Source organism: Rutilus rutilus (genome assembly GCF_951802725.1).
Source record: "Rutilus rutilus genome assembly, chromosome: 8".
Lineage (NCBI taxonomy): Eukaryota > Metazoa > Chordata > Actinopteri > Cypriniformes > Leuciscidae > Rutilus > Rutilus rutilus.
The window spans coordinates 8,878,439-8,905,871 of NC_140222.1; the positions used below are offsets into that span (position 1 = coordinate 8,878,439).

General features: G+C 37.1%; 1 protein-coding gene across 2 annotated transcripts in view; it reads right to left on the reverse strand.

The window, feature by feature from the left end:
- Positions 1-24,780, reverse strand: part of LOC311294931 (uncharacterized protein) — a 33,630-nt gene extending 8,850 nt beyond the window's left edge. Inside the window, exons 1-3 of one of the 2 annotated variants that reach the window (XM_084416033.1) lie at positions 24,653-24,780; positions 24,427-24,567; positions 22,314-22,625 (exon numbers count right to left, since the gene is read on the reverse strand). In XM_084416033.1, the coding sequence (XP_084272159.1) occupies positions 22,314-22,625; positions 24,427-24,472 (358 nt within the window). In that variant the 5' untranslated portion in view covers positions 24,473-24,567; positions 24,653-24,780. Of the gene's footprint in view, positions 1-22,313; positions 22,626-24,426; positions 24,568-24,638 lie in introns of both variants that reach the window. The other variant, XM_084416034.1, reaches the window with a different exon arrangement.
- Between the last annotated feature and the right edge of the window lie 2,653 nt (positions 24,781-27,433).

A 27,433-nucleotide genomic window follows, 5' to 3' on the forward strand; every position in this document is an offset into this window, starting at 1 on the left:
TTGTACAAAAGTGTCCAACAAGTTAGAGCCTGTTTATGGAAGTTTGACCGTTTGACTGGCAGTCTGTTGATGGAGTATGGGCATTGAAGCAAGAATGTGATTTTACCAAGTTTTTCAAAGATATAGTTTGGCACAATGTTCCACAAACTGTTTGGATTTTTTAGAAATCTTTTTATCCAGTTGATTTTTAATATCTCATTAAAAAGTGAGAAGTCAATTACAGATAACCCCCCGTCCTCAATTTTATTAGTCAAGATGTTTACTGATTTTATGGGGTTTCTTCCTCCATATAAAGTTATATAATAGTTTGTCTAGATTGGCACATTGTAATTTAGGTATTTCTATTGATGTAAATAAATATGCTGCTCGTGAGAGACCTTCTGCTTTAGAAAGAAGAACCCTGCCATACGTAGATATATCTCTTGCGAGCCAAGAGTCAAACTTTTTATTAATAGAGTCATGCAGTAATGAGATATTACTCTCTGTCATCAACTTGTGATTATGACTGATTTTTATTCCAAGATAAGTTACTACATTATTTATATTTATGCCACATATTTGACCCAAATGCTTATTTTTAAGAGAAAACAGCTCACATTTTGAAAGATGAAGATTCAAGCCTGAGCTTTCAGCAAATTGGTTTACAATATTTAGTGCAACTCCTATTTGGGATTCATTTTTTAGAAACAGGGTTGTGTCATCCGCCAGCTGTGAGATTTTTATTTCTCTTTCATTTAATGTAATTCCTTTGAATGAACTCTTGTGAATTAAATCACAGAGAATTTGAGCCACAGTCAAAAATAGAAGAGGCGAGGTGGGGCAGCCTTGGCGGATACCTTTGTTAATGTAAAATCTGGGTGAAGTTCCATTAGCCAATTTAACACAACTGTTTCCTCCCATGTACAGAGTTTTTACAGCATTAATAAAATTCTTACCAAAATGAAAAAAGTTTAAAGTGTCAAAAATAAATTTGTGGCTTATCGTGTCAAAGGCTTTTTGAAAGTCTAAGAATAAAATAAGGTGTTCATCATCTAGAAAGTCTTTGTATTCAATTAGATCCAAAACTAATCGAATGTTATTGGCTATGTGACGATCTTTCATGAAACCAGATTGGCATTCATCAATTAAAGTGTGTAGTTTAGATTTGAGACGTTTTGCTAAGATAGAAGCTAGAATCTTATAGTCATTATTTAGCAATGTAATGGGACGCCAATTTTCAATTAATAGAGAGTCTTTGTGAGGTTTTGGAATAAGTGTTATGACACCTTGCCTCAGAGAAGGAGGAAGCTCCCCTCTGTCAAGAGATTCTTTGAAGACAGCCAGAAGAAATTTACCTAGTGACTCAGAGAAACATTTATACATCTCAGAGGTCAGGCCATCACAGCCAGGTGATTTATTGTTCTTTAATTGAGTTATTCCCCAAATAATCTCCTCAAGAGTTATGTCCTGGCAGCAGATTTTATTATATTCTGCATCTACACAGTTAGGTGAGTTAATCAAGCTAAAGATTTCCTCTGGATCTTTGAGATTAATATCTTTTGAGTAAAGTTTTTCATAAAAAGCACTTATATAGTTTGATATCTCTCTACTGTCCTCACTAATCTTTTCCCCAATGTCAAGTTTTCTTATTGTATTGATTTCATTTCTTCTTTTTTCCATGTTAAAGAAATATCTACTGTTTTTCTCACCCTGTTCCATCCAATTCCTACGTGACCTTATAAAAGCTCCTTTCGCTTTGTTCTCATATAAAATATCTAGTTGACTTTGTAATTCTAATAAGGCATTATTATCTTCTTGGCTCAAATGCTCTTTTTCAGTAAGTTTGTTAATATTATTGATTAGCGTGTAAGTTAAATTTTTCTTTTTGTGCGCCAATAACTTGCCATAACCCGAGCAGACGCCTCTAATTTTATATTTGAGAAGTTCCCACAATGTCCCAAAATTATTCCCTTTTCTAGCAGCCTCCCACTGTTCTGAGATAAGGAGTTCTATTTTCATTTTTAGCTCTTCATGAGATAGTAGAGAATTATTTAATTTCCAGTAACCGCTAGAGAATCTGCCTCTTTGTTCCCTGCTGACCTGAATAGCTAAAGAGATGGCCTTATGGTCTGTCAGAACAGCAGGAGAAACAGTGCATGACTCAATGGAGGGCTCTAAATCAGCCGAAATCAACCAGAAATCTATCCTGGACTGTAGCGTGTGGCTTTTATTGCTCCAAGTATATATTTCCAACAATGTATTTTTTTTTTCTCCATATATCAATTAGGTCCATCCTTTTCGTGAAGTCAATTAGTTTTTTTGAATTTGGAGTTAGTTTTGGTGGGCACCTGTCTAATTGGTTATCCATTACCATATTAAAGTCACCGCCCAAAATTACTTTAGCTAAAGGATATTTAGACATCAACTCATTTAATACAGAGTCCAGTTCTTCCAATAATTTTGAATTTTGTGAGAGTGAGCAGTACCCATAGATGTTGACTAAAATAAAAAATGCATCTTCCAAACAGGTAATAGTAACCATCCAGTGACCATCAGTATCCCTTATAGTATTAAGAACCTTTCCTTTAAATTTATGAGTAAGAATAGCAACCCCTGCGGAGTGGTTGGATCCGTGAGTCATCCAAATGTCCTCTCCCCATTGACTCTTCCATAACTTTTCATCTTCTTTACATGAGTGAGTTTCTTGGATGAAAATAACATCAGCATTGTAGTCCTTACAAAAAATAAAGATGGCTTTTCTTTTAACAATGTTTCGTAGTCCTCTGGCATTTATAGAAAGTAATTTCATCAACCGCTAAAGAACAATTCTCTTTACGAGAGAAAAAAAACAACCTAAGCAATAACAGCTTCTGCCTCTTTAAAGTGAGTTTGGAACATTTTAAAGTAATTACAAAGTGCTAGTGTTATTCAGGAATGACTGACTGGGTTAATATAATGTATAATATACAAATATGAATTATTGTTAATATATAATAAAACCCTGAGAGAGGATGGAATTCAACCTTATCAGCAGATATAGCCAACATAGGTATTAGAACAGTTACCTGAACAGATTTTCTTGTCCTCTAAAGCAGCAAAAGAAAGAGAAGGCACGAACTCAAGAGTTTACAACAAAGTTCTAGAGTGACTCCGTAGGAAATATCTTAAAGGATCTCCACATCCTCTATGAAGGCTCGGGTTCCTCTGAAAAAAGCTCGCTTTCCTTGTTTCCTCGCTTCTTCGATGCGGGGCCACAGCCTTTCTCAAGTCTTCTTGTCAGCCTGAGTGAGATCCTCGCCGAAGCGGAGCCTCTTCTCCCTCAGGAAAGTGTGGTTTCGCGCATTTTTCCAAACGTCATCCCTCGCTGTGCGGAAGGCAAAGAGGATAATAACGGAGCGAGGGTGTGTGTTGCCGCCATCCCTCCTTCCAATTCGGTGCACGACATCGATGACTTGACTCATATTTTGGTTAGGGGCTATTTGCTGACAAATGTCAATCACCTTTCTTTTTATGTTTTCATCCCTTTCCTCTGGTAGCCCATACAGCCTTAGAGCCCATCTCCGCCTGTATCTTTCAGTCTCAGTGAGCCGAATTTCCATGCTTTTTATAGTTTTTTCATGACTGTAGCAAAGCTCAGATAACTTTTTGTTTTCATTTTTCAAAGCTTCAATTTCGACGAAGGCAAAATTAAGGGAGGTTTTCAGCTCTTCAATGCCTGACTTGTTGTCTCTTACCATCAGTTCCAGGTTATCAGCTCTCTGGTTAACTGCAGCCAGAATGTTAGCCTGAAGATCCTCTAGAGACAAGTCGCTCTTTTCTTTCCTTTTTACTTTTGAGGCAGGGCTGGAAGAGGGGCTACCAACCGGTGTTACAACCTCCGAGTCCGTTGAGAAGTCGTCATCCATTTTCCCTCCGTTGTTTTCTTTTTGGCTAGCACCGTAGTTGTGGTCCGTTAGCGTCAGCGCTTGAGCTCTGCCTTTACGCTTCTGTTTCCTATTCTTTTTTTGTTCGGACATAATATTGTGTAAAAAAAGTTACACACAACAATAATGTAGTTCCACCGTTGTTTAAAGCAAAGTTGGGAGGCCAGAAGACTGTTATTAAGCAAGACGCTCTGTGGTTGCGACTGAGCGCTGCTCCGCCATTCCGGAAGTCTCGCCTCACCCGTTCCTTCACATGGTATTTAAGCTACTTTGGGTTGAATCACAGTGGACAGGTGGCGGGAATATATGGTTCTTACCATGGAACCGATGTATTGTAAACTCTGAGCCAGCAGACATTGCATTAAATGGACAAAACACTGTTCAAACGGATATCGCTGTGTGCATTGTTTTTATTATGCGTGAAGAACATCTTACCACCTTTCCTGGGCTTATATGAAAGCCACTACAGTAACTATACATGTTAGGTATAATTTAAAGTGTCTCAGTGCACCTGGTAAAATGGTCGTATTCTCCCAGCCATAATGCAAAGCTCAAAGAAGTTCTAGAATATGAGAAATGTGGTGTGCCTCTTAAAGATGTTCCCTCCCTCAGATCCTCCACTCAAACTTCCTCCTGTATGTAATTAAGTATATTCTTCTACAGGTATCAAGAACCCATTCAATCACAAATTCTGATCTCACAGTTGTGAACCCCTCAATAAGGGACCAAAATCTAATTATAATGACAGACACTACCATTTGGTAAGCCTAATATCTGGTTATAAAAGGAAAATTGGCAAAAGGTTCAAGGAGTTTGTAAGTAGATTTCCCACCCGATCACTGTGTGTAGTTTTCATTGCCAGGTAAATATTTCTACAATTCCTCGATCTCTGAATTGTTGTTATTGTATATGATTGACCGATGATTTTATTTAATGAATTGGATTTTGAATTACCTGGACAATAAATTGTTACGTCTGAATTTATTCTGACTTACTCTGAAATTAATTTCCCAAATAGATTAAACGGATTTGTATGTTCAGTATGTAATGTAATCTGCGTCAGATTAGTGACAGACAAAAGTCCAGTTTTGAGTTGATCATAGGGCACATCAACTGTGATTTTAGAGTTCTGCCTAATAGTTGGCACTAATTCAAGTGTACTTGGTTTGTAAAGACTAAAAGGGAATTTCCATTTAGGACAGCAAACTGCTGATCGACCAACCTAAATAAGGTGAGTCTTACCTCTGTTTAATGTAATGTTACTCTAGTCAAGTGTTCGTGGGAAACTATGGCATGACCAAACCAAAGCTACTATCAGAGAAATATACTGGTCGGCTTATATTTGTAGTCGTGGCCATGACCTCTGTCTAAAGAAAACGTTACTTTAATTCAAGTGTATACAAACAAGGGTGGCTATCTAAAAATATCTTTGATTGTGTAAAGCGTGAATGTGACCGTCTGAGATATTAGCCAACCTCTGTGACCAAAAACTGATGAGTTTATGATCGCGAGACCTGCCTTAAACGGCCGGCGTGAGGACCTCAAAGCGACATAGTTTCCTAATCTGACTAGGTAAAATATTGGTATCGTGCAGGTAAGGAGTCAGGTAAGTGTTCTTTGAGGGAATGACAAGACCAGACTATGATGAACTGCAGAGGGAAGAGTTCTATAGTGCTGGATGATGATCAGTGAAGATTGGTGTCAGGTGACGGTGATCTCTGTGATTGGGAAGTGCATGCAGGTGAGGGCCAGGGAGGATGATGGGAAATGTAGTGAGGAGGTGGTGACTAGCTGGTGACTTTGAAAAATATAAAGTAAACAGCTGAATAGAATAATCAAACATTCACCCACATTTAATGATACTAAGATATCATTAAAACCGTTTTCATCCATGGAGTCAGATGAAATAACGAAGTAATACAGATGAGACAATGTATTTCATTTAATCTTGTGTTGCGTGAAAGGAAAGAAAGTAACGTGCAGAAACCTTCACCAGTCCTACATTGTAAAAAATAATTCTGTGGCTTAGTAAATGTTACAGAAATATTTAGCTTTATTAACTTCATAAAATCTCTGAATATCGTTTACTTGATTGTTTGAGTTAAACATACCAAAATAATTGAGTAAAAATCCAACAGTTAATTTTATCTAAAATTTACAGTCATATTTAAGCTTTTTTCACTAAAATAATTTAGTATTTGACTAACCAATTAATTCTGTATAATACACTTAATATACAGTGAGGAAAATAAGTATTTGAACACCCTGCTATTTTGCAAGTTCTCCCACTTAGAAATCATGGAGGGGTCTGAAATTGTCATCGTAGGTGCATGTCCACTGTGAGAGACATAATCTAAAAAAAAAATCCAGAAATCACAATGTATGATTTTTTACAACAATTTATTTGTATGATACAGCTGCAAATAAGTATTTGAACACTTGAGAGTAAGACCGGGGCCATGTATTGCGAGAGTTTGGGGAACAACCTCCTTCCCTCAGTCAGAGCATTGAAGATGGGTCGAGGCTGGGTCTTCCAACATGACAATGACCCGAAGCACACAGCCAGGATAACCAAGGAGTGGCTCTGTAAGAAGCATATCAAGGTTCTGGCGTGGCCTAGCCAGTCTCCAGACCTAAACCCAATAGAGAATCTTTGGAGGGAGCTCAAACTCCGTGTTTCTCAGCGACAGCCCAGAAACCTGACTGATCTAGAGAAGATCTGTGTGGAGGAGTGGGCCAAAATCCCTCCTGCAGTGTGTGCAAACCTGGTGAAAAACTACAGGAAACGTTTGACCTCTGTAATTGCAAACAAAGGCTACTGTACCAAATATTAACATTGATTTTCTCAGGTGTTCAAATACTTATTTGCAGCTGTATCATACAAATAAATAGTTAAAAAATCATACATTGTGATTTCTGGATTTTTTTTTATAGATTATGTCTCTCACAGTGGACATGCACCTACGATGACAATTTCAGACCCCTCCATGATTTCTAAGTGGGAGAACTTGCAAAATAGCAGGGTGTTCAAATACTTATTTTCCTTACTGTATTTGTGAAATTTCTATCAAAATATTTGAGAATGTTCAATTAAACTGATCCGTTTCAAGAAACAAAAATATCACTTAATTCAAATCAATATTATTAATATATTTAACACTCTTAAGAAATTGAGTAAGTTTACTCAATTAAAAATAATTCACCCCTCCCCCACCCTCTGACGTGACGACAACTCAACGGTTGAGTGAGCGCGGGCTCTTTGAACTCTTCAGTCTCCAGAACAACAGCTCTCTTCTCAGCGTTGCAGAATTGGTGCATTTCCTCTGTGCAATTCAGGTTTGTGAATGTTTTATTTTATCTATAAAATCATTACTGTGCTTTAAATCATTTTATTTAATGCAAAACATCACACAGAGGCGTAATGTGACACCTAAACGAGAGTCGCGTCTGTCTTTACAGTCTATGGTCTTTTCGCGTGATTGAAACGCCTTGCATAAAACACACGGCTTTATTCCTAATGATAATGAATATAATTAATTTGGATGATAAAATGTCCTCAGACCTGTACATTGTTTGTTTATTGGCAGGTTATGGAGTCTTAATGCGAGCGACTCGCAGTATCTTTCGGCTGTGAGTGAAACGCAGGACAGCGTGAAGTTCGAAGTTCACCCGCAGAGCAGGAGTCCGTCTCCGCACGAGAACCAGCGCTGATCCGGTGGATATTGGATAACAGACTGGTTGATTACACTTGAATTAGGCTACCTGAATGTGTAAATGTTTAATTTTTACTTCTAAAATGTTTGTTAACTGAGTTTAAATGTAGGCAATATTGTATGTTAAAACAGTGTAAACTATTCTGTATTGCTGTACTCAATGACAATAAAGGCCAAAGTCATGTATACTTGTGGTTGTATGGAATACTATTTTACAAAGCTTTAGAGGAAATAAAAAAGTTAATATTACTCAAAAATAAAAACAATTAAAATTACTCATAAATATTGTTTTTTAAATGTTTAAATGTTACATTATTTCTACTCAATTTAATTTGTTAAAGGCAGGGTAGGTAGAAATGGTCTAAAAATTTTATTTTTCAAATTTGTTTAAACTTTATGTACATATCAATACATAATTAAAATGTAAGTACTCTGAAAAAGAAAGTATCAAAATCGAGTGTCTGTAGACCTCTCACGACTGTTTTAAAGACATCTCATTATTTCCATTCACTCCACCCCCTCATTTCTGTGCTTCTTCCAAAGCCACGCCCCCAAAACACATGAACGCGCGACTCCGACCGCTGAGCTAGAGGACGCATTATTTACCTGAGACAAGCGGAGGGGAAGGGGCATTTTTTTGCCTGGTTTGCCTTCACTAACTGCATATGCCGGTACTGTAAATTTAGATTGCTCTTTCTCTGCCATTGTTTTGGTATTCCTAGGTTCAGTGCCTTCTTCTTCTTCTTCGATAGATTTTATTGGCAGCTTGCAAACATAGTGCATTACCGCCATCTACTGGACGGAGGTGTGATCAGGTTCCGTGCCTCTCGCACTCCTCAAATCAAACGGTCGCGCGCAAGCGGGCAGGTGCTGTGTGGCAAAAGGGTGGTTGCCATGGTTGCGAGAGAGTGACAGTCGCCTAAGCCAATCCTTTGATTCGTCCCGAATCGAAATAATGAGCTGTGTTTAATACAGATTAAACGGTCTAGAGTCACTTGATTTTTATACTCTTTTTTTCAGAGTTCTTACATTTTAATTATGTATTGATATATATAGAAAGTTTTAACAAATTTGGATCTTTAATTTTTAATAAATCCTACCTACCCTGCCTTTAATGTACCAGATGCAGTTACTTAGATTTACTTCCGTTTTTTTACTTGCATTTACTCAATTCATACAGTATATTTAATTGATTTCACAGCTTTAAAATTTACTCAATTTTTTTTTAGTGCAAAAATGTTTCACCAAAAAAAATTGAGTAAATAATAGTTAAACTTTTTAGAGTGTAGGTCCAATGGCAGTTTCCAATACACTCTAAAAAGTTTAACTATTATTTACTCAATTTTTTTGGTGAAACATTTTTACACTCAAAAAAATTGAGTGAAACATAACAAACAGTGTTCCAGCCAATCACCGACCAGAATGATTTGGGGTTGGGGGGTTAGTGCGCATGCGAATGATTTGGGGTTGGGGGGTTAGTGCGCATGCACATGAAGGGGGGTGTGGGGGGTGGAGGAGAGAGAAGCATGAAGAGGGGAGTAAGCGAGAGGAGAGATGTCCTAACAATGACTAACGTTAAAATTGTATATTCTTGAGAATTTTGATATGGCCGACACACGACCAAAGAGACGACGTTCCGATGAACAAATAACAAAGAATAGGGAAAAGGAGAAGGAACGCACAATGTCCCGAATTTACATCGGAAAAGCGTTCAAAAGGTGGCGAGAACTCCGCCGGCAGAAGGGCTTCCAATCCCACATTCAGGTGGCTCTGTTCTTGCTGGACAGGGTAAATCCAGTTTTTTTTTTTTTAAATGGTTCATGACTGTTTCAGGAAGCACGGAAGGGAGGGGGAGGGGATGGGATGAGGACATGACATCACCCAACATCGTTTAGAGCACCTTTAAGTGTTTGAGTAGTGTTTGCAGTTGAAATAAATGATATAAACACACTGTCAGGGCCAGCAGTCCAATCCCTTGCATAAGTTAATTACTCGTGCCGTAGAACGTTGTATCAGGGCAAAAAAAAGCTCCACTGGACTCCAATGTCAAAGGATAACAAAAATGACCGTTTATTTAGGTCCCACAGTGAAATCTTCTTACAGGAGTAATAAAATAAATGTTTCTTAAACCAAAACTAATGCTGTCTGATATTTCTAAGACAATGTAACGTCCATAGGCTACGGTAAGAAAACTATATCGCTCAGGTACTAGTTCACAGCTGGCTCCGAGCGTCCAAAGTCAGTTATGACGCTTCAACGGTATTGCGGGAAACCCAGCACAATTCTCTTAAAGGGGCGGTAGCCCTAAATTCAACCTAAACCCTGAGCTAAACAGAAAATGGTTTTCATTGTTTCCAAATCACAAAAACAGCATTTATAATTCAAATTATATCAATGATAGTTTTCTGTAAACCTCCTTAACATTACTAAGAAACATAACTGAGAAATAATAATCTTTTAATAAAGTTATGTTTGACTACTATTAGCAATAAGCTGTTAATGTAGTAATATAACCCTTATAAATCAAATATAAGGTTATTCCATATCCCAAATAATATGTACAGTGTTTTGGCTCCTATACACACAGTATTAACAACATATTAATATTAGTTTTTAAATTGAATAGCTCGAAGCAATCGGTTTCCTCAATTGAAATGAGTTAACTTCCATGGTATTATTACGGTAACATACTATAAAGAAGGGGGGCTGTAAATTAACAGTACACTACTGGTAGTATTTTACTGTTCTTTTAATGGACAATTATAGTTCTTATGCAAAAGTGAAAAAAAAATTAAAGAAAATGTCATGTTTTGCCTGTGTTTTGGTTCTGTTTCCATATTGGACTTTAAGTTTCCTGTTCCCACCAGTTTCACACCTGTTAGTCTGAGTTAATCATTGTGTATTTAAGTTCCTCATTTCGTTCAGTTCTTCATCTGGTAAAGAGGGTATGTGCGTGATGTCACTGTCAGCTGTAGTGTCTGCGGATATAAGCCCACTGAGCAGGGAACTACACTGCGACCAAAATGGTCGCATATGCGACCTTTTGAAATGCCATTGCGACCAAAATTTTTAATGGGTCGCAAATGTATCACTGATTATTTTTGTACCTATGTTTTAGGCAATATGCTATGATTTACTATGAGCATTTATTAAAACAGAAATGTGTATTTTAAGAATACGTTTTATAACGTGCTCTGACTGAGCATTCAACACATCAAGTTGGCTTCAGCCCCGCGACCGTTACTTAGATTAGAACGTACCATTGTATCTGTGTGACTCGCGAGCTCTCTCTCTCTCACAAATACGGACGCGCGCGCGCACACAGAGAGAGAAGATAATTGTAAAATGAAAATTGACGGGCTATAGTTTAAATTTTGTTCTTGCTTGTTTTTTTTTTTCTGTCAAAATGTCGGAAAGCATATTGTATTATCCATCCGTGTTTTTAAAATTCGTTAAATGACGGACGTTTTACAACACAGCCCTCGTTATATGTCGGATTCGTCAAACTTAGCCTACTTGATATTATTTTTAGAATAAGTGATTCGTTATGCTATTATTGGACTCCTGTCTATTCATTGTCAACTGTTCTTATAAATATGTTTGTATTGGCTAACATTTATGCAGCTATGCCTGTCCTGTTTAAAATGTGCAATGTTCAAATGCAAAGACAGCACGTCACAAATAGAAGCGCTTTTCCCTGTGCTATTTAGTATCATATTTGGATATTGGAATAATAAATTTAGTAGCCTATCTTTACTGTACACCTGTTTTTTTTTTTTTACTGTTTTCTAGGGGTTTCTTAATTTTAGACAAGTTGACCAGCACACATTATATGCAATGCAATGCAATATAATGCATGTGTGTCCTATGTGTGACATATTTTGCACACAGGTAAAGGTGCCCAACATAAGTCATTTCTAAAGTAAAAAAAAAAAAAAAAAAAACGTTTTGGAAACCATCTCTTTATTTGATTATCAGTAAATTTGTTTTCTATACAGAGATATCGATATCGGCCATAACAGCAATATTAATATCGGTTATTATCGGTATCGGCCACAATTTTCACATCGGTGCATCACTACTTAAGAGTTCAGGAGTCTGCCCATCTGTGCCAACCATAGCATGTTGAAATCCATTTTGCACTTTATTGTATTTTCTATTGCAGTAAATCTATCCCAACTAATGTTAAAGAAAACAAAAACAAGAAGGCATGTGGTTTAAAAGATGGCAAGTAAAATAAAAAGCACATCTGTATGCAATACAGTTTCATTATTGTTCATTATTATCCAGAGCGGCTTACTATAAACAATTTGTGCAACCAAATCATGTTTTGCGCCAGTAACTGAAAAAGTTAGTAGCGCAAGTGCCACCAGTGGAAAAGGTTAGTGTAGTTCCCTGCCACTGAGTGGCAAAAAGACTCAGTGGCAGCATTGATTTTCAGTGTGAATGCCGCAAAAAACACACAAAACACATCTAAAATGGGGACTTTGGAACTAAGGCGGCCGCCTAAGCAACACACGCCTGCCGCCTTACGTCATCAAAAAAATGTATATGAGCAATATCCGCCGTGTTACTCTGTCCTGTTTTCTCCCTTACAATCTTTAAATATGTGATAAGCCTCCGAATCGTGTGATGCGTCCGAACAGCAGCATCTGGTGGTTGAATGTCATCATTCTACAACATTATTTATCCCAAAAAACAAAAAAACAAAACACGTTCATCTGGCATTTTGATTGCCGCCAATCAATCTGTCGCATCGAGGTAAGATAATTATTCTAAATGATCTAAATACTATAAATACTATAATAATCTAAATTCTATAAATACTAGAACAACCTGAAGGATTCAAATTTAAGAATATGTTTAAGATCTGCTGATCCTACATGCTTTATAATATCACATGAAACACTAAGGTGAACTACACTGTATTGGGCATTCAAGGTGAACATGATGGCATCAATTTACTGATTAGAAGTCAGCTGTAAGTCAGCTGTCTAAACATTGTAATAGTCAGGGGTTTGATTAGTCTTTGATCTTCCAACTAAGAGTTGAACTGTGTGTGAATGTTACAAAGTCTTAGTTCTCGTGACCATTTGTGTTTATACCATTTGGGGAGCTCAGTTGGGGGTAATTGCCTCTATTGTCTTTAGATGATTAGATGTAGTGGTCAGCCCTAAGTCTGTGTGTAAAGTCAGCACCTTTAAGGACAGCCCACTGAATTGCCTATAAGATACCATGTAAAGTGCCCTCAGTCAGATTATGTTGGACGAAACCGCAGCCGCGCTCAAATAAAGAAACTGTTTGAACGTGATCCCAAAGTCTCCTGGTCTGCTTTGAAGAAAGAAAAACTTTACAACAAACCTATCAACTGTTCGCTTGAAGTATCTGAAATTATTTTGCGTAATGTATTCTTATCAAGGCTAGTTGCATTTACAAATTGGTTGTCTTATAGCTATAAGTTTGACGATTGCACGTGATTTTCTCTCGCATTGTACACAGCAAAATGGATAGAAAAACCCAGCTTAAAATTGCGGGCTACTTTGAACAACGAGAGTGGGCTATGGACCCTAAATATTTTAGGATTACAAATTTAAGAATATGTTTTAGATCTGCTGATCCTACTTCCTTACATAACATCACATAAGAAAACTAAGTTGAACTACACTGTATTGGGCATTCAAGGTGAACATGAGGGCATCAATTTACTGATTATTCAATAGTTTCCATTGAAGGGTTTTTTTTTGTCTTTAATCTTCCTACTGAGAGTTGAACTATGTGTGAATGTTACATAGTCTTAGTTCTCGTGACCATGTGTTGTTTATACAATTTGGGGGGTACCATTATCTCCAGTTGGGGGTAATTGCCTCTATTGTCTTTAGATGCCTATAAGATACCATGTAAAGTTATGTTAGTTAGACTAGTTGGATGACTACAGCAACGCACAGCGAAGTCCTCAATAAATAATAACTTCTGCTTGAACGATATCCAAACGTCTCCTGGTCTCTGCTTTGACGAAGGAAAAAGTTTCCAACAATATGCAGGGTGGCTGTACCACACAGAACAGGGTGAGTAGAGTATGTAATGGAAAATTTAGATTTCCATTGATCGTCAACATATATTGCAAAGTAATGTGTCACATGTCTATATTGTGGAATGTGAACAGGATATGTATGTTTGTACATATGTCTTCGTGCAGAGTGAGACAGGATGGGGATAGCTGAAGAGGGACCTTCTGAACTCAAGAGGTCAGGATGCATCTAAAATTTCTCGGTCCCAGTGTCAGAAGCAGTGATGAATAGGAGCATGTGAGTGAAAAACTACTAGGAAAAGCAACAGCTGAAGGAGACCATGGTAAAGAATATAAAAGGTGTCGCACAGCTCCTCCTCCGTGTCTTACACTCTACAGGCAGGCAGGCTCTGAATGTCTGTATGACTGTCTGACCTTCTCTTGCAAGAGAATAAATATCTTTTAAAATGCAATTTGATTCTTGGTGTCTCTTATGCAGTGACGATGATTGTTTAATTATTGTTTTTGCCACAACAAGTATTTATTTTATATTAAATGTTCAAATATAAAGTATAGCCTTGGACTCACACTTGAGCTCAACCAATCACGTTCATTGTGTGGGCATTGCAGCCCAATCAAGCCAAAGTAAGTGTTTCTGAGTTGTTCAGGAATAACAAACTAGTGTGATTTAATTATTAAATTGAAACTAACAGTAACAGTTTATTGAATGTTTGTTTAATAGGTCTTCCCATCAGTGAGGCATTTCAGCCCTTTTTGAATGTGGAGTATGATGCCATAATTGGCGGCTTTAAATGTCTTTACTGGCTGGTAAAGCATGAAATCGCATACCATACAAATTACCCGGCATTGCTGGATCTGGCAGACCTACTATGCTGCCAATATTTTGCCAAATTGAAGGTAAGAATTTTATTTCATTACAGTGTACATTTTCTGTCATGGATTTGTAATAAAATGAGCTATAATTTAAGAATATATTTTCCTAGATTGATCAAAGGACCAACTACAGGTCCCACAGGATTGTGGACGAAATGCTACAGATTCTGGGAGAAGTGATTGAGGAGTATGAAGGTAATATGATGCCATAAAGGATTGCATGCACAGGGTAAGATTTATGAAAGTGTACATAAGATTGCAAGCGCAATTTAAATTTGCATGCGCAAGAGAAGATTTGTAAAGGTGTAAATCGCCTTTCAAGTGTAAGAAACAAATATTTGCAGCATTTAACTGTTATTCATAAGGCCTCGTTTACACTGCAGGTCTTGATGCCCAATTCTGATTTGTTGCCTATATCCGATTTTTTTGACTGTCTGTTTACACGTTCTTTAAATTGTGACCCATATCCGATTCATGTGTTTACACTTGCCATAGGCTACTATCTGAAACATATCGCGCATGCTTAAAGGGTTAAATTCTCTTGCACAAATGGACGAACACAAAATATGTTTCATGCTCTGCGATATGCAAAGTTACCAAACACCACTTTTGAATAAGAAACAATGTCTATAAAACTCGTTAAAACTCCACGAATCACAAACGTATCGGTGAGAACACTCGTTAAAACAACATACACACACCCGAACTTGACTGCACATCACATATTTGAGATTACTGATACTGCTTTCATTCGTAATGCAATGGACCGATCTACGGCACAGAAATTAAGGGCTGTTCACTGTTATACAATAAAGAGCCTGCACAGCGACAAGAAATAGAAATTAACACAAAACGACTGCCTAGAGCCTGTACTTACACTGACAGTGGAGTTGCGCTCAGGAGTAGAGCAGCTGTGGATAATTTTCTTTTTCTTTTTTGAGCGGCTGCGGACGAATTCTTTCTATGCACACACAATATTAGGCCTACATCACACTCTGCGCGTACGTTTTAAAAATATAATTGAACATGTAAATAGTCCTAGCACTTTTTAAATTTAAATAGCCCACTTAAAGTGTTTATTACAAATAAATTACTAATTGCTTAAAATGAATAAATGTAGGCCTAAATTAACAAAAAATTTCGTTAATTTACAATCATGTGAAAACACTTCCCGTGCCCCTCTCTACGATGACACAACGTTTCGTCGGGCCATCCGTCCCTTTGCAGATGTGCGTCGGGGATTCTCTCGTCATTAAACCGCGGATACGTTACCTAATGCCTCAGAAAATCCGATCTGCCTGTTTACATGACAGTCGCATTGGCACATATCCGATTTATTTCCACATATGAATGAGGCCTGAAACCGATCTGGAAATATCCGAATGCATGCGTTTTTTTCCTGTTTACACTGTCATAGAACATATCCGATCTGTGTCACGTGTGAGCAAAAAATCGGAATTGGGTCACATTTCGCTGGCAGTGTAAACGAGGCCTAAGTGTAATTCATGTATTGTGAAGCTGCAACTTCATGCTAACGCAAAATGAATAGGATCTGTATTCTTCTGACTTCCATTTTTCTGCGCTTACACTTTTGGCACGGTTTTTGCGCACAAATACGGCCAAAAAGCATTGCAGGCCTGTGAACAGCAATTTGCAACCGAAAACAACAGAGTCAGGAACTGCAAAACAGATTAATTGCGTAAAATCAAACTTTGTGTAAAAAAATAAACTGTTGCAAATGTCTATATGACGACCTGTGTACATGAGGCAAAAAAGTTCCCGAGATTTGTACAGTTGCGTCTTTCTTTTACCTGCACTTCCAGTTTTGGCACGGTTCACTCATTGAGTTTTGCAAGCGTGAAGAGGAGGGCGGGTCCACCTTCTTCATGTAGCCAATCAGATGAGCTTCTCGCTGACTCTAGGTTTACTCTTATCTGATTGGTTCAATAAACACGCCAGTCACCGTAACACATCTTTATCTTCATTTGCCTCAGAAACGTTCTGGTTGCCGAAATGGTACTTTTAATGCACACATGTTAAATAAATAAACAAATAGATCATGATTGCTTAAAGGTGAACTAAGTAACTTTTTTACCTTAACTGAACAGCTTCGGAGTCATTGGAATAGTTATATTACTTATTTCGGGTTGAATGGTGGTCGTTTCGCACCCCCCTGGTGCCCGTGAGCGGAAAATACGCACTTGCAACTTTGGGGCGGCGGGCCGCCGGCCGCTGCATCAGGAAGTATCGCGTGATATCAGGTCTCACGATGTAAACAACTGCTTTACGGCCAAAAGAAATCTGCTCAAATACTGTCATTATTGCGCTCCCTCACGCTGTCCGAACCTGAAGGAAGAAGACGTTTTAAAGAATGTCCCATCTGCTTTGATGTCGTTGATCTACTAGCCTCTGGTGTCTGAGAATCACCAACGAGTTTTTACAACAGTGTTGTCAAATATCTGTTCCGAAGCTGTGGGGGGAGCTCTAGAGAGAAACCTGCGAGCAAAAAGCGAGAATACAGCGAAGAAATCCCGAAGCTACTGAGTGCTGCTTTAATAGCCTGTGCATCATTAGGCTGACTATATGAGTCCATACTGAATTTCGAGCTGGTATGTTAAGAAAGAAAATTTAGTATCTGAACTACTGCATGCATAATTTCACCTGTCAACTGATTGGGCGGATTCCACTATTATTATTTTACTAAAATGAGTTACAATAATATTTTTTCCCTTTAACATGTATTTTAAGAGCATCTCTAAATTATGCACCATTTATCACCTGCAATGCCATCGTGTAACCACTAGATGGCTGTATAGCCCTATATATGAAAGTATCAAGATGCTGTATATTCCCTGGTTGCTGGGTTTTTATTCAGACATAATTAGTTACTTTTTGTCAAAGTTGAGTTTGTGTTGATTTAGTATCAGTTTTTCATTACAGTCAAATCTGGACACAGAGAAAGTATTTTGTTATTCATACTAGCTACATAAAATAGCTTGATCAGTCACACGAAAGTAATCACTAATCAGAATCAATATTGACAGTGCTACCAAGACAATATTTAAAATATATAATTGAGTGTTAAATACCACAAACAGAGACATGATGTGAAAAACACTGCATCGGAATGGTATTATTACATAAAGAATGGGTATTAAATGTTTTGATTGTAAAGTTTAACATCTGCTCAGTGGTGTAACAGATTATATAATATATCAAATTTCAATCCCGTAACGTTAACACCAGCTTGAAATTCAGTATGAATGTTAGTCAGCCTTAATCAGCCTAATGGTGCACAGTTTATTAAGCAATCATGATTTATTTGTTTATTTATTTGTTTGTTTGTTTATTTGTTTATCTATTTATTTAACATGTATGTGTGCATTAAATGTACCATTTCGGCAACGAGAACGTTTCTGAGCCAAATGAAGATAAAGATGTGTTCTGGTGACTGGCGTGTTTATTGAACCAATCAGATAAGAGTAAACAGAGTCAGCGAGAAGCTCATCTGATTGGCTACATGAAGAAGGTGGACCCGCCCTCCTCTTCGCGCTTGCAAAACTCAATGAGTGAGAGAACCGTGCCAAAACTGGAAGGGCAGGTAAAGGAAAGACGCAACTGTACAAATCGGGTTAATTCGGGAACTTTTTTGCCTCATGTACACAAGTCATATAGACATTTGCAACAGTTTATTTTTTTACAAAGTTTGATTTTACGCAATGAATCTGTTTTGCAGTTGCTCTGTTGCTTTTGGTTGCAAATTGCTGTTCACAGGCCTGCAATGCTTTTGGAAGCCATTAGAACATCAAAGGCTATTGGCTTGGAAATTGATAAGTCCACAGACATCTCTGTGACAAAACAATTAGATAAACATGTCAGGTACAGTAGCAGTCACCTTCTTATTCATTTTTAAATGGGTCATGATGACATCCTGTAAGTGTAACAAAACCAGGATTAGACTATTTTTTTCGTAAATATTTCAGGTATACAGACAAGGAAGGACAGCTGTTCTGTCAATTCCTGGATCTTGTATCCATTCCAGATGGCATGGCCAGAACTATTGCAGAAGCTGTGAAGCAGGTCATAATAAAAAAAGAAATTCCTCAGGACCGCATCTTTGGTCTTGGCACAGATGGAGTAAAGGTCCTTGCACACAGTCCGAAATTCTCGTCCAAAATTTTCACACCTTAAAAAATAAATATTAATATACCTCATGCTGTGTCAATCACGTTTGCACTCCGATACTTTCTCCGTCATAAAAACATTAGGATCGGGTTCGAAATGCATATGAACATTTCTGACTCAGTGTGCAAGGACCTTTAGAGTAAAAAAACTACCTTGTGTCGACCGGTTTATGCTTAAGCCGTTTATGACCTTACTCCAATAAAAGAAAACGTGTTTCTGCATTTACATGATCGCATGCGGTGTCAGCTTATCTAATTCGATTTTTTAAATAATGACAAAAAACTATACAAGTTTTAGGGCTGGACGATATGGAGCTATATATTGCATTGATATAAGTGATCACCCGGATTTAGACATATATTGTAGTAAAGCGTTCACAGGCAAATTTGCTGAATGTATTTACCCAGCGTCAAAATCAGGCACAAATGTCAGGAAACACGATACCTGTCTGCATGTCAGTATTTATGGATCACTGGATCTTTGGTAAGTTGTAAGGAACACTATCAAATCCAACCTTTAGTTTAAACCGATAATAGTTTGATTTACTCTTGTTTTTTTTACAGTTTCCCCTATTAAACCCAGTCATGCAGCAGGTTCTTCTGCCACTCAGTCCGGCTGAGGGAGTGTGTTCCGGCGGGAAAGTGACGTCAATGCATTCCCTCTAACCTTTTGCATCGTGATCATTATCTTACCCAACTATTAATTTATCAATAATTTCAAATACTGTAAATAGTGCCAAAGATGCAGTATAATATAAATTGTATAAGTAATGAACTCTTATAGAGCAGATCTTTAGTGACGTGTTAGTTGGTTAATGCACAGATTTGCTTTGACTTTTTGTGTCGAAGTGATGTTTCTGCCATCCAAACATACTTGAAACACAGAAAGCATCTCAAATAGCAACAAAGCAATCCTTTATGTGACCTATTTTGTGCATTTACTTGATCAATTTTGGTGAAGGTTGGGAAATTGTGGATAACAATTTGGTATCCGATAAATCAGCGATGCTCCACAACATGAATAAATTACTTCTATTTCTACTGTTGCTGTATTTTATATCACTTGGAGATAGAAGTTATTTGTAATTTGGTGATTGAAAGCTTATCTTACACTTAGCATTATTTTTGGTTGTCCCCATTACTGTAGTTTGTGTTTTAAAGGATGAGGGTTTTTTTTCACGTCTGCTTGTGTGCAATATGGTGTATGGCTGTTGTGGCGATTGCATTTTGTTAAAGAATATTTGTCCGACATTATATTAAGTGTATTAAACTATGTCCTAACATTTAAATTAATCATTTGATACAATGTTTTTACAAAGTACTTATACTTAAAAAATACCTAGGCTACATGTAATTACATCTATAACTACACCATTGATCATTCCTTTACATAATGAGCCAGCCTTAATCCCTAATCTTACCCATTATACACCTTGACAACAGCAGCACAATATACGTTGTTATGTTTTGCAATATACCATCAACACAATAACATTATGGCTAACATTTTTTTTAATGCCAAGTATGTAGAAGACACCTAATATAAAGTAGTTAAGTAACTGCACTAAATCAGAAACGTGTGATAGAAATGTTTTATGTAATGGGTATTTTTAACATTAAAGGGATACTTCACCTCTGGGAAGATGAATGTGTATTTAAAATAGGTCATTTATGTAGAAGAAATGTGAAGACATTTTTTAATTTGGAGCTTTCTAGACTGAGAAAAGCCAGAAAATGTATTTTTGGCTTATGTGGATGAAAGACAACAACTCCCAGAATGCACTTGCTTCGCTGCCCTAGGAGGCCACGCCTACCGGTAAGACAGCGCAGTTGAAAACAAGGTTAGGCTACCAGTGAGTCTCCGTGACGAGTCTGCATGGGATTTCGGGATCGCCCAAAATGTCCGGGATTCGGCTTTTGCGTTCTACAGTCGCCATTCATCATGTTTACTGTGGCGAGCAGGACGAGGCTGACGGCCGCGGGAGAACGGCGCGAGGCCGGTGGCGTCATTACTGAGACGCGCCGGTCTCGCAACGGAGGTGCGGGAATTTTCTTAGCAATGTTAAAAGTAAACGCACATCAACCGATCACTTGTTTAGCGTTCATGTAAACACTACATTCAGATTCACCGATCGGAATGAATTCAGTTAGATTGAAACATGAGGTGGTGCATGTAAACAATGAATGGCGACCGCAGAAAGCAAAAGCCGAATCACGGACATTTTGAACGATCCTCGCCCGCCGGACATGTCCGGGAAAAGGAGGATGGTTACCCATACTTACTCAGCTTTCTCCTACTATTCAGCTTTCTCCACAGAACAAGAGCCTGCTAGCTTAGCTTCCAAAGAAAGACGGCTGACACTGTGTACATTCTGACTGAGTGAGATCCCACCCTGTATGGGCGGGCTGAAAACATGCGGAACAACGCCATCTACTGGCTGTAGTCTTTAGCCTCTGGCCAGAAAATCCTCCGATGATGCAAAATGACGATTTTTGCGTCATCGGAGGATTTTTTCCAGACAAAAAATACATAAATCTCTCCTCTCAGGGGGATATGAGGGTGGAAAGCATGGTAATTCGAAAATACTACAGGTTTTCTACTAATACAAAGCTTAATGCTAAATCCTGAAGTAACCCTTTAAATGTACAGAGAAATGCAGACTAAGGATGCTCAGGTCAAAGGTCATATATACTTAACCAAAAAGTAACCTTAAAGTAGAACCAAGTCATATGACTAGCTCAGATCATTACAAACCAATCACCAGAACAAATCACAGTGAAGAAGACTTGAGTGACATTGATTTTTACTCAACTGTAAGATATAAATGTACATGTATCTTTCTATTCTGGAGACTCACTTGGTTGTTGTGGCCAGTGATCTCCCGGATGTGAATAAAACTTCATTTCTACAAAGAGCAACTTGGGAGTCGTGTTTTAAAGAAGCATTTTGCTAGATTTTGCTGTATTTGGCCGAGCAGTCATTTGTGTGACTCGCCAATGTATTCGATTTTTTTAATTCATAAAAGTACGTTTGACCAGAGTTTGTGTGGGGAGAATAATTTGTTGAAGGTTTGTGGTGTATCAGTCCTTCAGCAGTGATTTTAGCATTTCGTCCTTCAATAATCATAACCCAAAGTTCTGTCTGTGTGACAAAACTTTATACATGAAAACAAAAGGGCTACATACAAAGGAAAACTGTTAGGACCTCCCACAGGAGATTGATCTGCACTGCAATCTACTCCTAGCAATGTTGTTTCTTTGTCATTCACACCCATCACTTTCTATTTGGTTCACACCTTCACAGACAGACTGAGTTGATTGCATCTGAGGCAGTAACAATGTAAATCCATCTGACTAAAGATGAATGAAAATACACATAATCTTTCACTTTCAACTAGCGACTGAACAAATGTAATCAATTAACCACCGAATTTAAATAATCTGTAATCTTTTGTTTTTCCTAATAACAGCTTTCATTTTGAAATGGAATGCTTAAAAATAATAAATGGCAAATTGCCAGTAAAATTGTGAATCTCTAACAATTATAATTTCAGTTATGTTGAATATAAATAATTATGTAATAAAATTATTAAGAAAAAAAAAAAATACTTACTGAGATTTAATATCCTTGTTGATGAACCCTCAGTCCTCCTGATCTCAAGTTTAAAGGGTCCAGAGTCAGTGATTCTGATATTCATGATTTTGAGATCTCCAGTCTGTTTGTCCAGTTGCAGTCTGTCTTTGAACGCTCCATCAGTTGGAACCTTTACTGAGATCTTACTGGACCCTCTATTGATTCTAGCAATGGAAGCATCTCTGAACTTCCATTCAATCCCTTCATTGCTCTGTATTATTGTATCAGTGTTTAGAGTGACTGAATCGCCCTCCATCACAGATACTGACTCCACATCATCACCAAACACACCTGAAAAACAAACAGAAATATTCAGAGATGAAACTTAAGATTGTTCAGTCTTGCCTAATAAATCTCATACTTGCTGCAGTCCACATTAAATTGGAGTCTACATTAAAGTGCCCTTATTATGCTATTTTAAAGTTCCCTAATGTTGTTTTGGAGTCTCCTATAACAGGTTTACATGCATCAAAGGTAAAAAAACTGTTTCATTTTCTCATAATGTACATTATGTGTTGGTGGCACAATCTAGGGGTAAACAGGGCACAACCTAACGCGGGGCTAGTTGTAACACTCATGGTTTAAAACTTCCCACACATGCCAGCATTATGAAACTTAGTGTACTTGTTGCCATATCAACACTATATAGAGAAAAAGAATTGTGCCAAATGTCGAAATAAAATAAAATAAAAAATTCTCTTTAAGATATCACTGAAAATGTATTTAACCATAGCAAATGTACATTTCTTAAGTAATTTTTCATCTCTTTTTTGTTTATTTAAAATTAGACATATATGATTTTTTTAAACAGTTTTAATCTTAAAGGCTATCTGTTATTCAACAGTTGAGAGAGTTATTTTAACGCTGAACTAAACAGTAGAAGACACTAGCAGGGTTTAAATCCCAGTTGTGCAGATGGGGCATGTTGTCACACTGCGTTACAATAAGCCCCTATTAGAACTATGCTATTATATTATATACTTTTATGAATTACATTGAGAAAACATGAAAAAAGACGTCAATGTTCAGAAATTATTAATAATTATTACATTTTGAACTACGCTGTATAGCAGTGTTTTTTTGTCAAACTTGTTAAACAAATACTCTATTGTAAAATTACTTTATTTCTTTATTATACATTATTTTATATGAAAACGTTACTAATTGTATTTTACTGACAGTGTGACAACATGCCCATTTGCAAAACTTATTACTGGTATATAAATCATTAAATGGCCTAGGACCTCAATACATTGCAGATATGCTCAGTTGCTCACTGAATATAAACCCAACAGATCACTCAGATCATTAGGATCATATCAGCTAGAAATACCCAGGGTTCACTCTAAGCATGGCGAGTCCGCTTTAAGCCATTATGCTGGAACCAGCTTCCAGAGGAGATCAGATGTGCTCCTAGAGTAATTACTTTCAAATCCAGACTCAAAACACTCCTGTTTAGCTATGCATTTAATGAATGAGCACTGTGCCACTGTTCGTTCGACTGTTTGTACTGTACTGTATTTTATTTTATTTTTATTCTAAACTGTTTTAATTATTCTTATTTCTTTTGATTATTTTAATTTATTCTATGTAGAGCACTTTGAATTACCATTGGGTATGAAATGTGCTATATAAATAAACTTGCCACAATATTTTAGTTTGTCTTGAAAAAAAAAAAAAAAAAATTTTTAACATTTTAAGCTGTCTTCATGTTACAATGTACCCCACCTATAGCCTATGGGCATGTTGTCACATTTCACTTCCACTCATTTGGGGTAAATCCAGAAAAAAGTATACATTGTATTAATGAAATAAAACTAGATAAATGTATTATTTATTTACATTTATTTATTAACAAAGTATTTATACTTTGAATCCCAAGTGGATTTAGACAAACTAAGAATGTCAAAAAGTGTTAGGTTTTGTCACGCTCTCCCCTATCATTCGCATGAACACTAAACTCTGAGTAATAATAAAAAAATGATTAATAATTCAAATGAAAACGCGAATTTTCGGTTTTGGAAGAGCGAAACTGAAAGTGCAACTAACTTATGTAAAAATAAATAAAATACACACACACAAAAGCACTTACCGGTCAAGAATAACGGGAAAAGAAAGAGTGTGAATGCGCTCTTCATATTGATGTACAGTTGAGTGGTTGTTGATGATGTGTAGAGTTATTAATGTCCTCCTTCTCGGAGTGTTCTTCAGCGCTCCGCTTCTGAGCCGCACCCTGAAACAGAGATATCATTATATGAGACGACGAACAGAGACAAAACCCGACTTACATAGAAACATTTATACTTTTAAAGATTTACAGGGGTGTTATTTCTATGATCCTTAAAGAGCCATGTGTTGACTGGTTATTGCTTTCAATAACCACAAAAGCGTAGTCATGTATCTAAAATGGCTGCATCTTCCGTTTGTTTGAATCAAACACATGCGCACAGCGCCACCTGTCAACGAAGGCTACATGCTCAAACACCATACAGACGCCCCATTGGCCGTTGGATCGTACGTCACGGCGCCGCCATATTTCTCCGGGCAGCTTGCCGTAACTCTCATAAGTGGACTAAAGAAAAGCTGCCTGAATATTTTTTAGTTTTACAAACCGTCGTACGATTTAAACCAGATTTTGGGGAATTACCTTTCACAGTAAGACTGAACAGTTGTTTTTTGGTGTACTTGTTCATTGTAGGCTAACATTATGTTGACAGTTGGCCACCAAAGTCAAACTATTAATAGCTAGCGATAACGGTATTTAGTTATGAAAATGAGACTTAAAAGAGATAATATAAAGTTCACATGATTCTTCTGAAGTCTGAGCAAATATTATAGTTTATGAACTAATGTAGGCTAAAGTCTTTGGTCAATGCAGTGATCAGATGACTGACAGGACAGAATTACAGAGAGAGAGAGAGGAAAAAGCATGGAAATAATTCCTAATTGATATTAAAATGATAGTGAGAAGTCTGAACATCATTTACTGAAATTGTCGCTTTCCTATAACCTTTAATAAACACGCATCTGGAACGGAGAAAAATGTATACCACTTTGTGCCTCTAGCTAGACGTTTCACTAGCCTATAAGCAGAGAATGTCTAATATGGCGAGAAGTTTCACTCTCACTACACTTCCGGCTTCTGAACTGGTTGCAGTTCCACTCTGATTCCATATGAGGACGCTCACAGGACGAGTGCAGAATGAATGGAGGTCAAAATCCACTTTTCTCAGGATATAATTTTTTGTCTAGTAATTTGAATGTTGTATTCGAAAGGAGATGCAAAGAAATTACACATTGCTGGGTGTTAGATTTTTTAGAGTCACTTATTTGCTTTAAAAAAGTCTTTCAAAATGTCAATGACGTCAGAATGCTGACGTCATTAGCAGAATGCTAGCGTGTTATGGGCAACAACAACTCAACCTGTAAGAAATCAAAACGACATAAGTACTCCCTGCAAACATGCCCCTGCGGGGCCCATGCTGGCTTTTTGCGGGCACAGTGGGCTAGGGCCAGCCCACACCAAACCTAAACAGGCCCAGTGTGGGCTTGCCCAGGCGAGGCCCACAGCTTTGGGCTCACCGCGGGCTAACTGTGAGCAGCCCACACTAGCGGGCTGCCCACATTAAGCCCATGGTGGCCCATTGTGGGCCAGCCCGTTCGGGCCCAGAGCAGCTTTTGTACCTTTGGGCCCATGCAAGTTTTGTTTAGGTAGCCCACTTTCATTACGTTTTGGCTGCTTTTTAAAATTGAATGTGAAATTCAATAAGACCTTCCATTTATAACTCTGCTCAGCAGGAAGAAAAAGAAAAAATCCATTATTTGCACTGGATTGTGTCTACAAGACAACACATGATCCCTTAAAAACTCTAAGAACAAATCTTACTTTAAAAAGCCTATTATTTTTACTGGATATGATGTTTGTAATGTAATCCAAAATTAACAGTGTACCATGCAATTGGTGGTAAAAATCTGGCTGCCGCGTAATTTAAAAAAATCTACCAACCTAGTTAATTTTGAATCCTGCATATCAGGAATAAAACAATAGGCTTTTAATTTATTTGAGAAGGTTAACATGTAAAGTTATTGATGGTCCAGAGATATGAAGAAGTTATTACTAGTTAATATGATATCCATCACTCTGGCAGAGTTCGCTGAGTTTAAATTAAATTTTAATTTTAAAGTTTAAATTAAACTTCTCTCTTCTTTTTGTCTGTTTTTATACCATTTCCCATAGACGTATAGGCCTAATGCCATTTATATCATTCTAATATAGCTAAACATTTTCAACAATAAAAATTAGATTAAATTGAAAGAAAAGACAAGTTCACATGACTAATAACACCTCAGTCAAGTCAAATAAATGTTTATTCATTATAGTTGCTTTTCACACCATTGTCTACAACACTCAAAACAACATTGGAGATCATAAGTTTAACTTTAGGCTATACACTCAATTTTTAAATATTTAGAAGGAAAATGTCTGCCGAGATAGAGATTGAGCGCTCTTTGGAGTGCTATTTTTCATGTAATTTATAGCCTATCTTTTTTGTTATTAACTTATAAGAATTATTTGTAGAGCATTCAATGCTATATATATATATATATAGTATTAAATATATACATTAATGTTTACATAAAAAAAAAAAAAGGTTTTAAGTCGGTTATTTTGCTGTAGTGTGTCAGTAGGAAATATCAGTTTATCAGTTTAATTTCCAAACATTCTTTTTGCCATTAATTGTAATAACCAGTGAGATTTGTGTATGCACAAGGAATCTGACAACAGCCGGTATGATCTGATCTCACCATCATCGAGTCTGATAAGAAACAGAAAAAACTGGGAAGGTCTCCGAGATGCTTGAAGAAACCTTCCTGCATTTAATAATTAATAATAATTAATATAATTAATCTAATGAAATATATATTTAAGTATCTATTTTTCTATCCTTAACTCGGCATTACAGTTTAAATTACATTAAATAAAAGATTAATAAATGCGTGTTAAAAGTATCCAATTCCGCGCATGCGTCGAACATCAACTACGTATTTGATTAATCATCGCGCTACAGGCTGCAGTCGTCACTTTCCGCCTTCCTAAC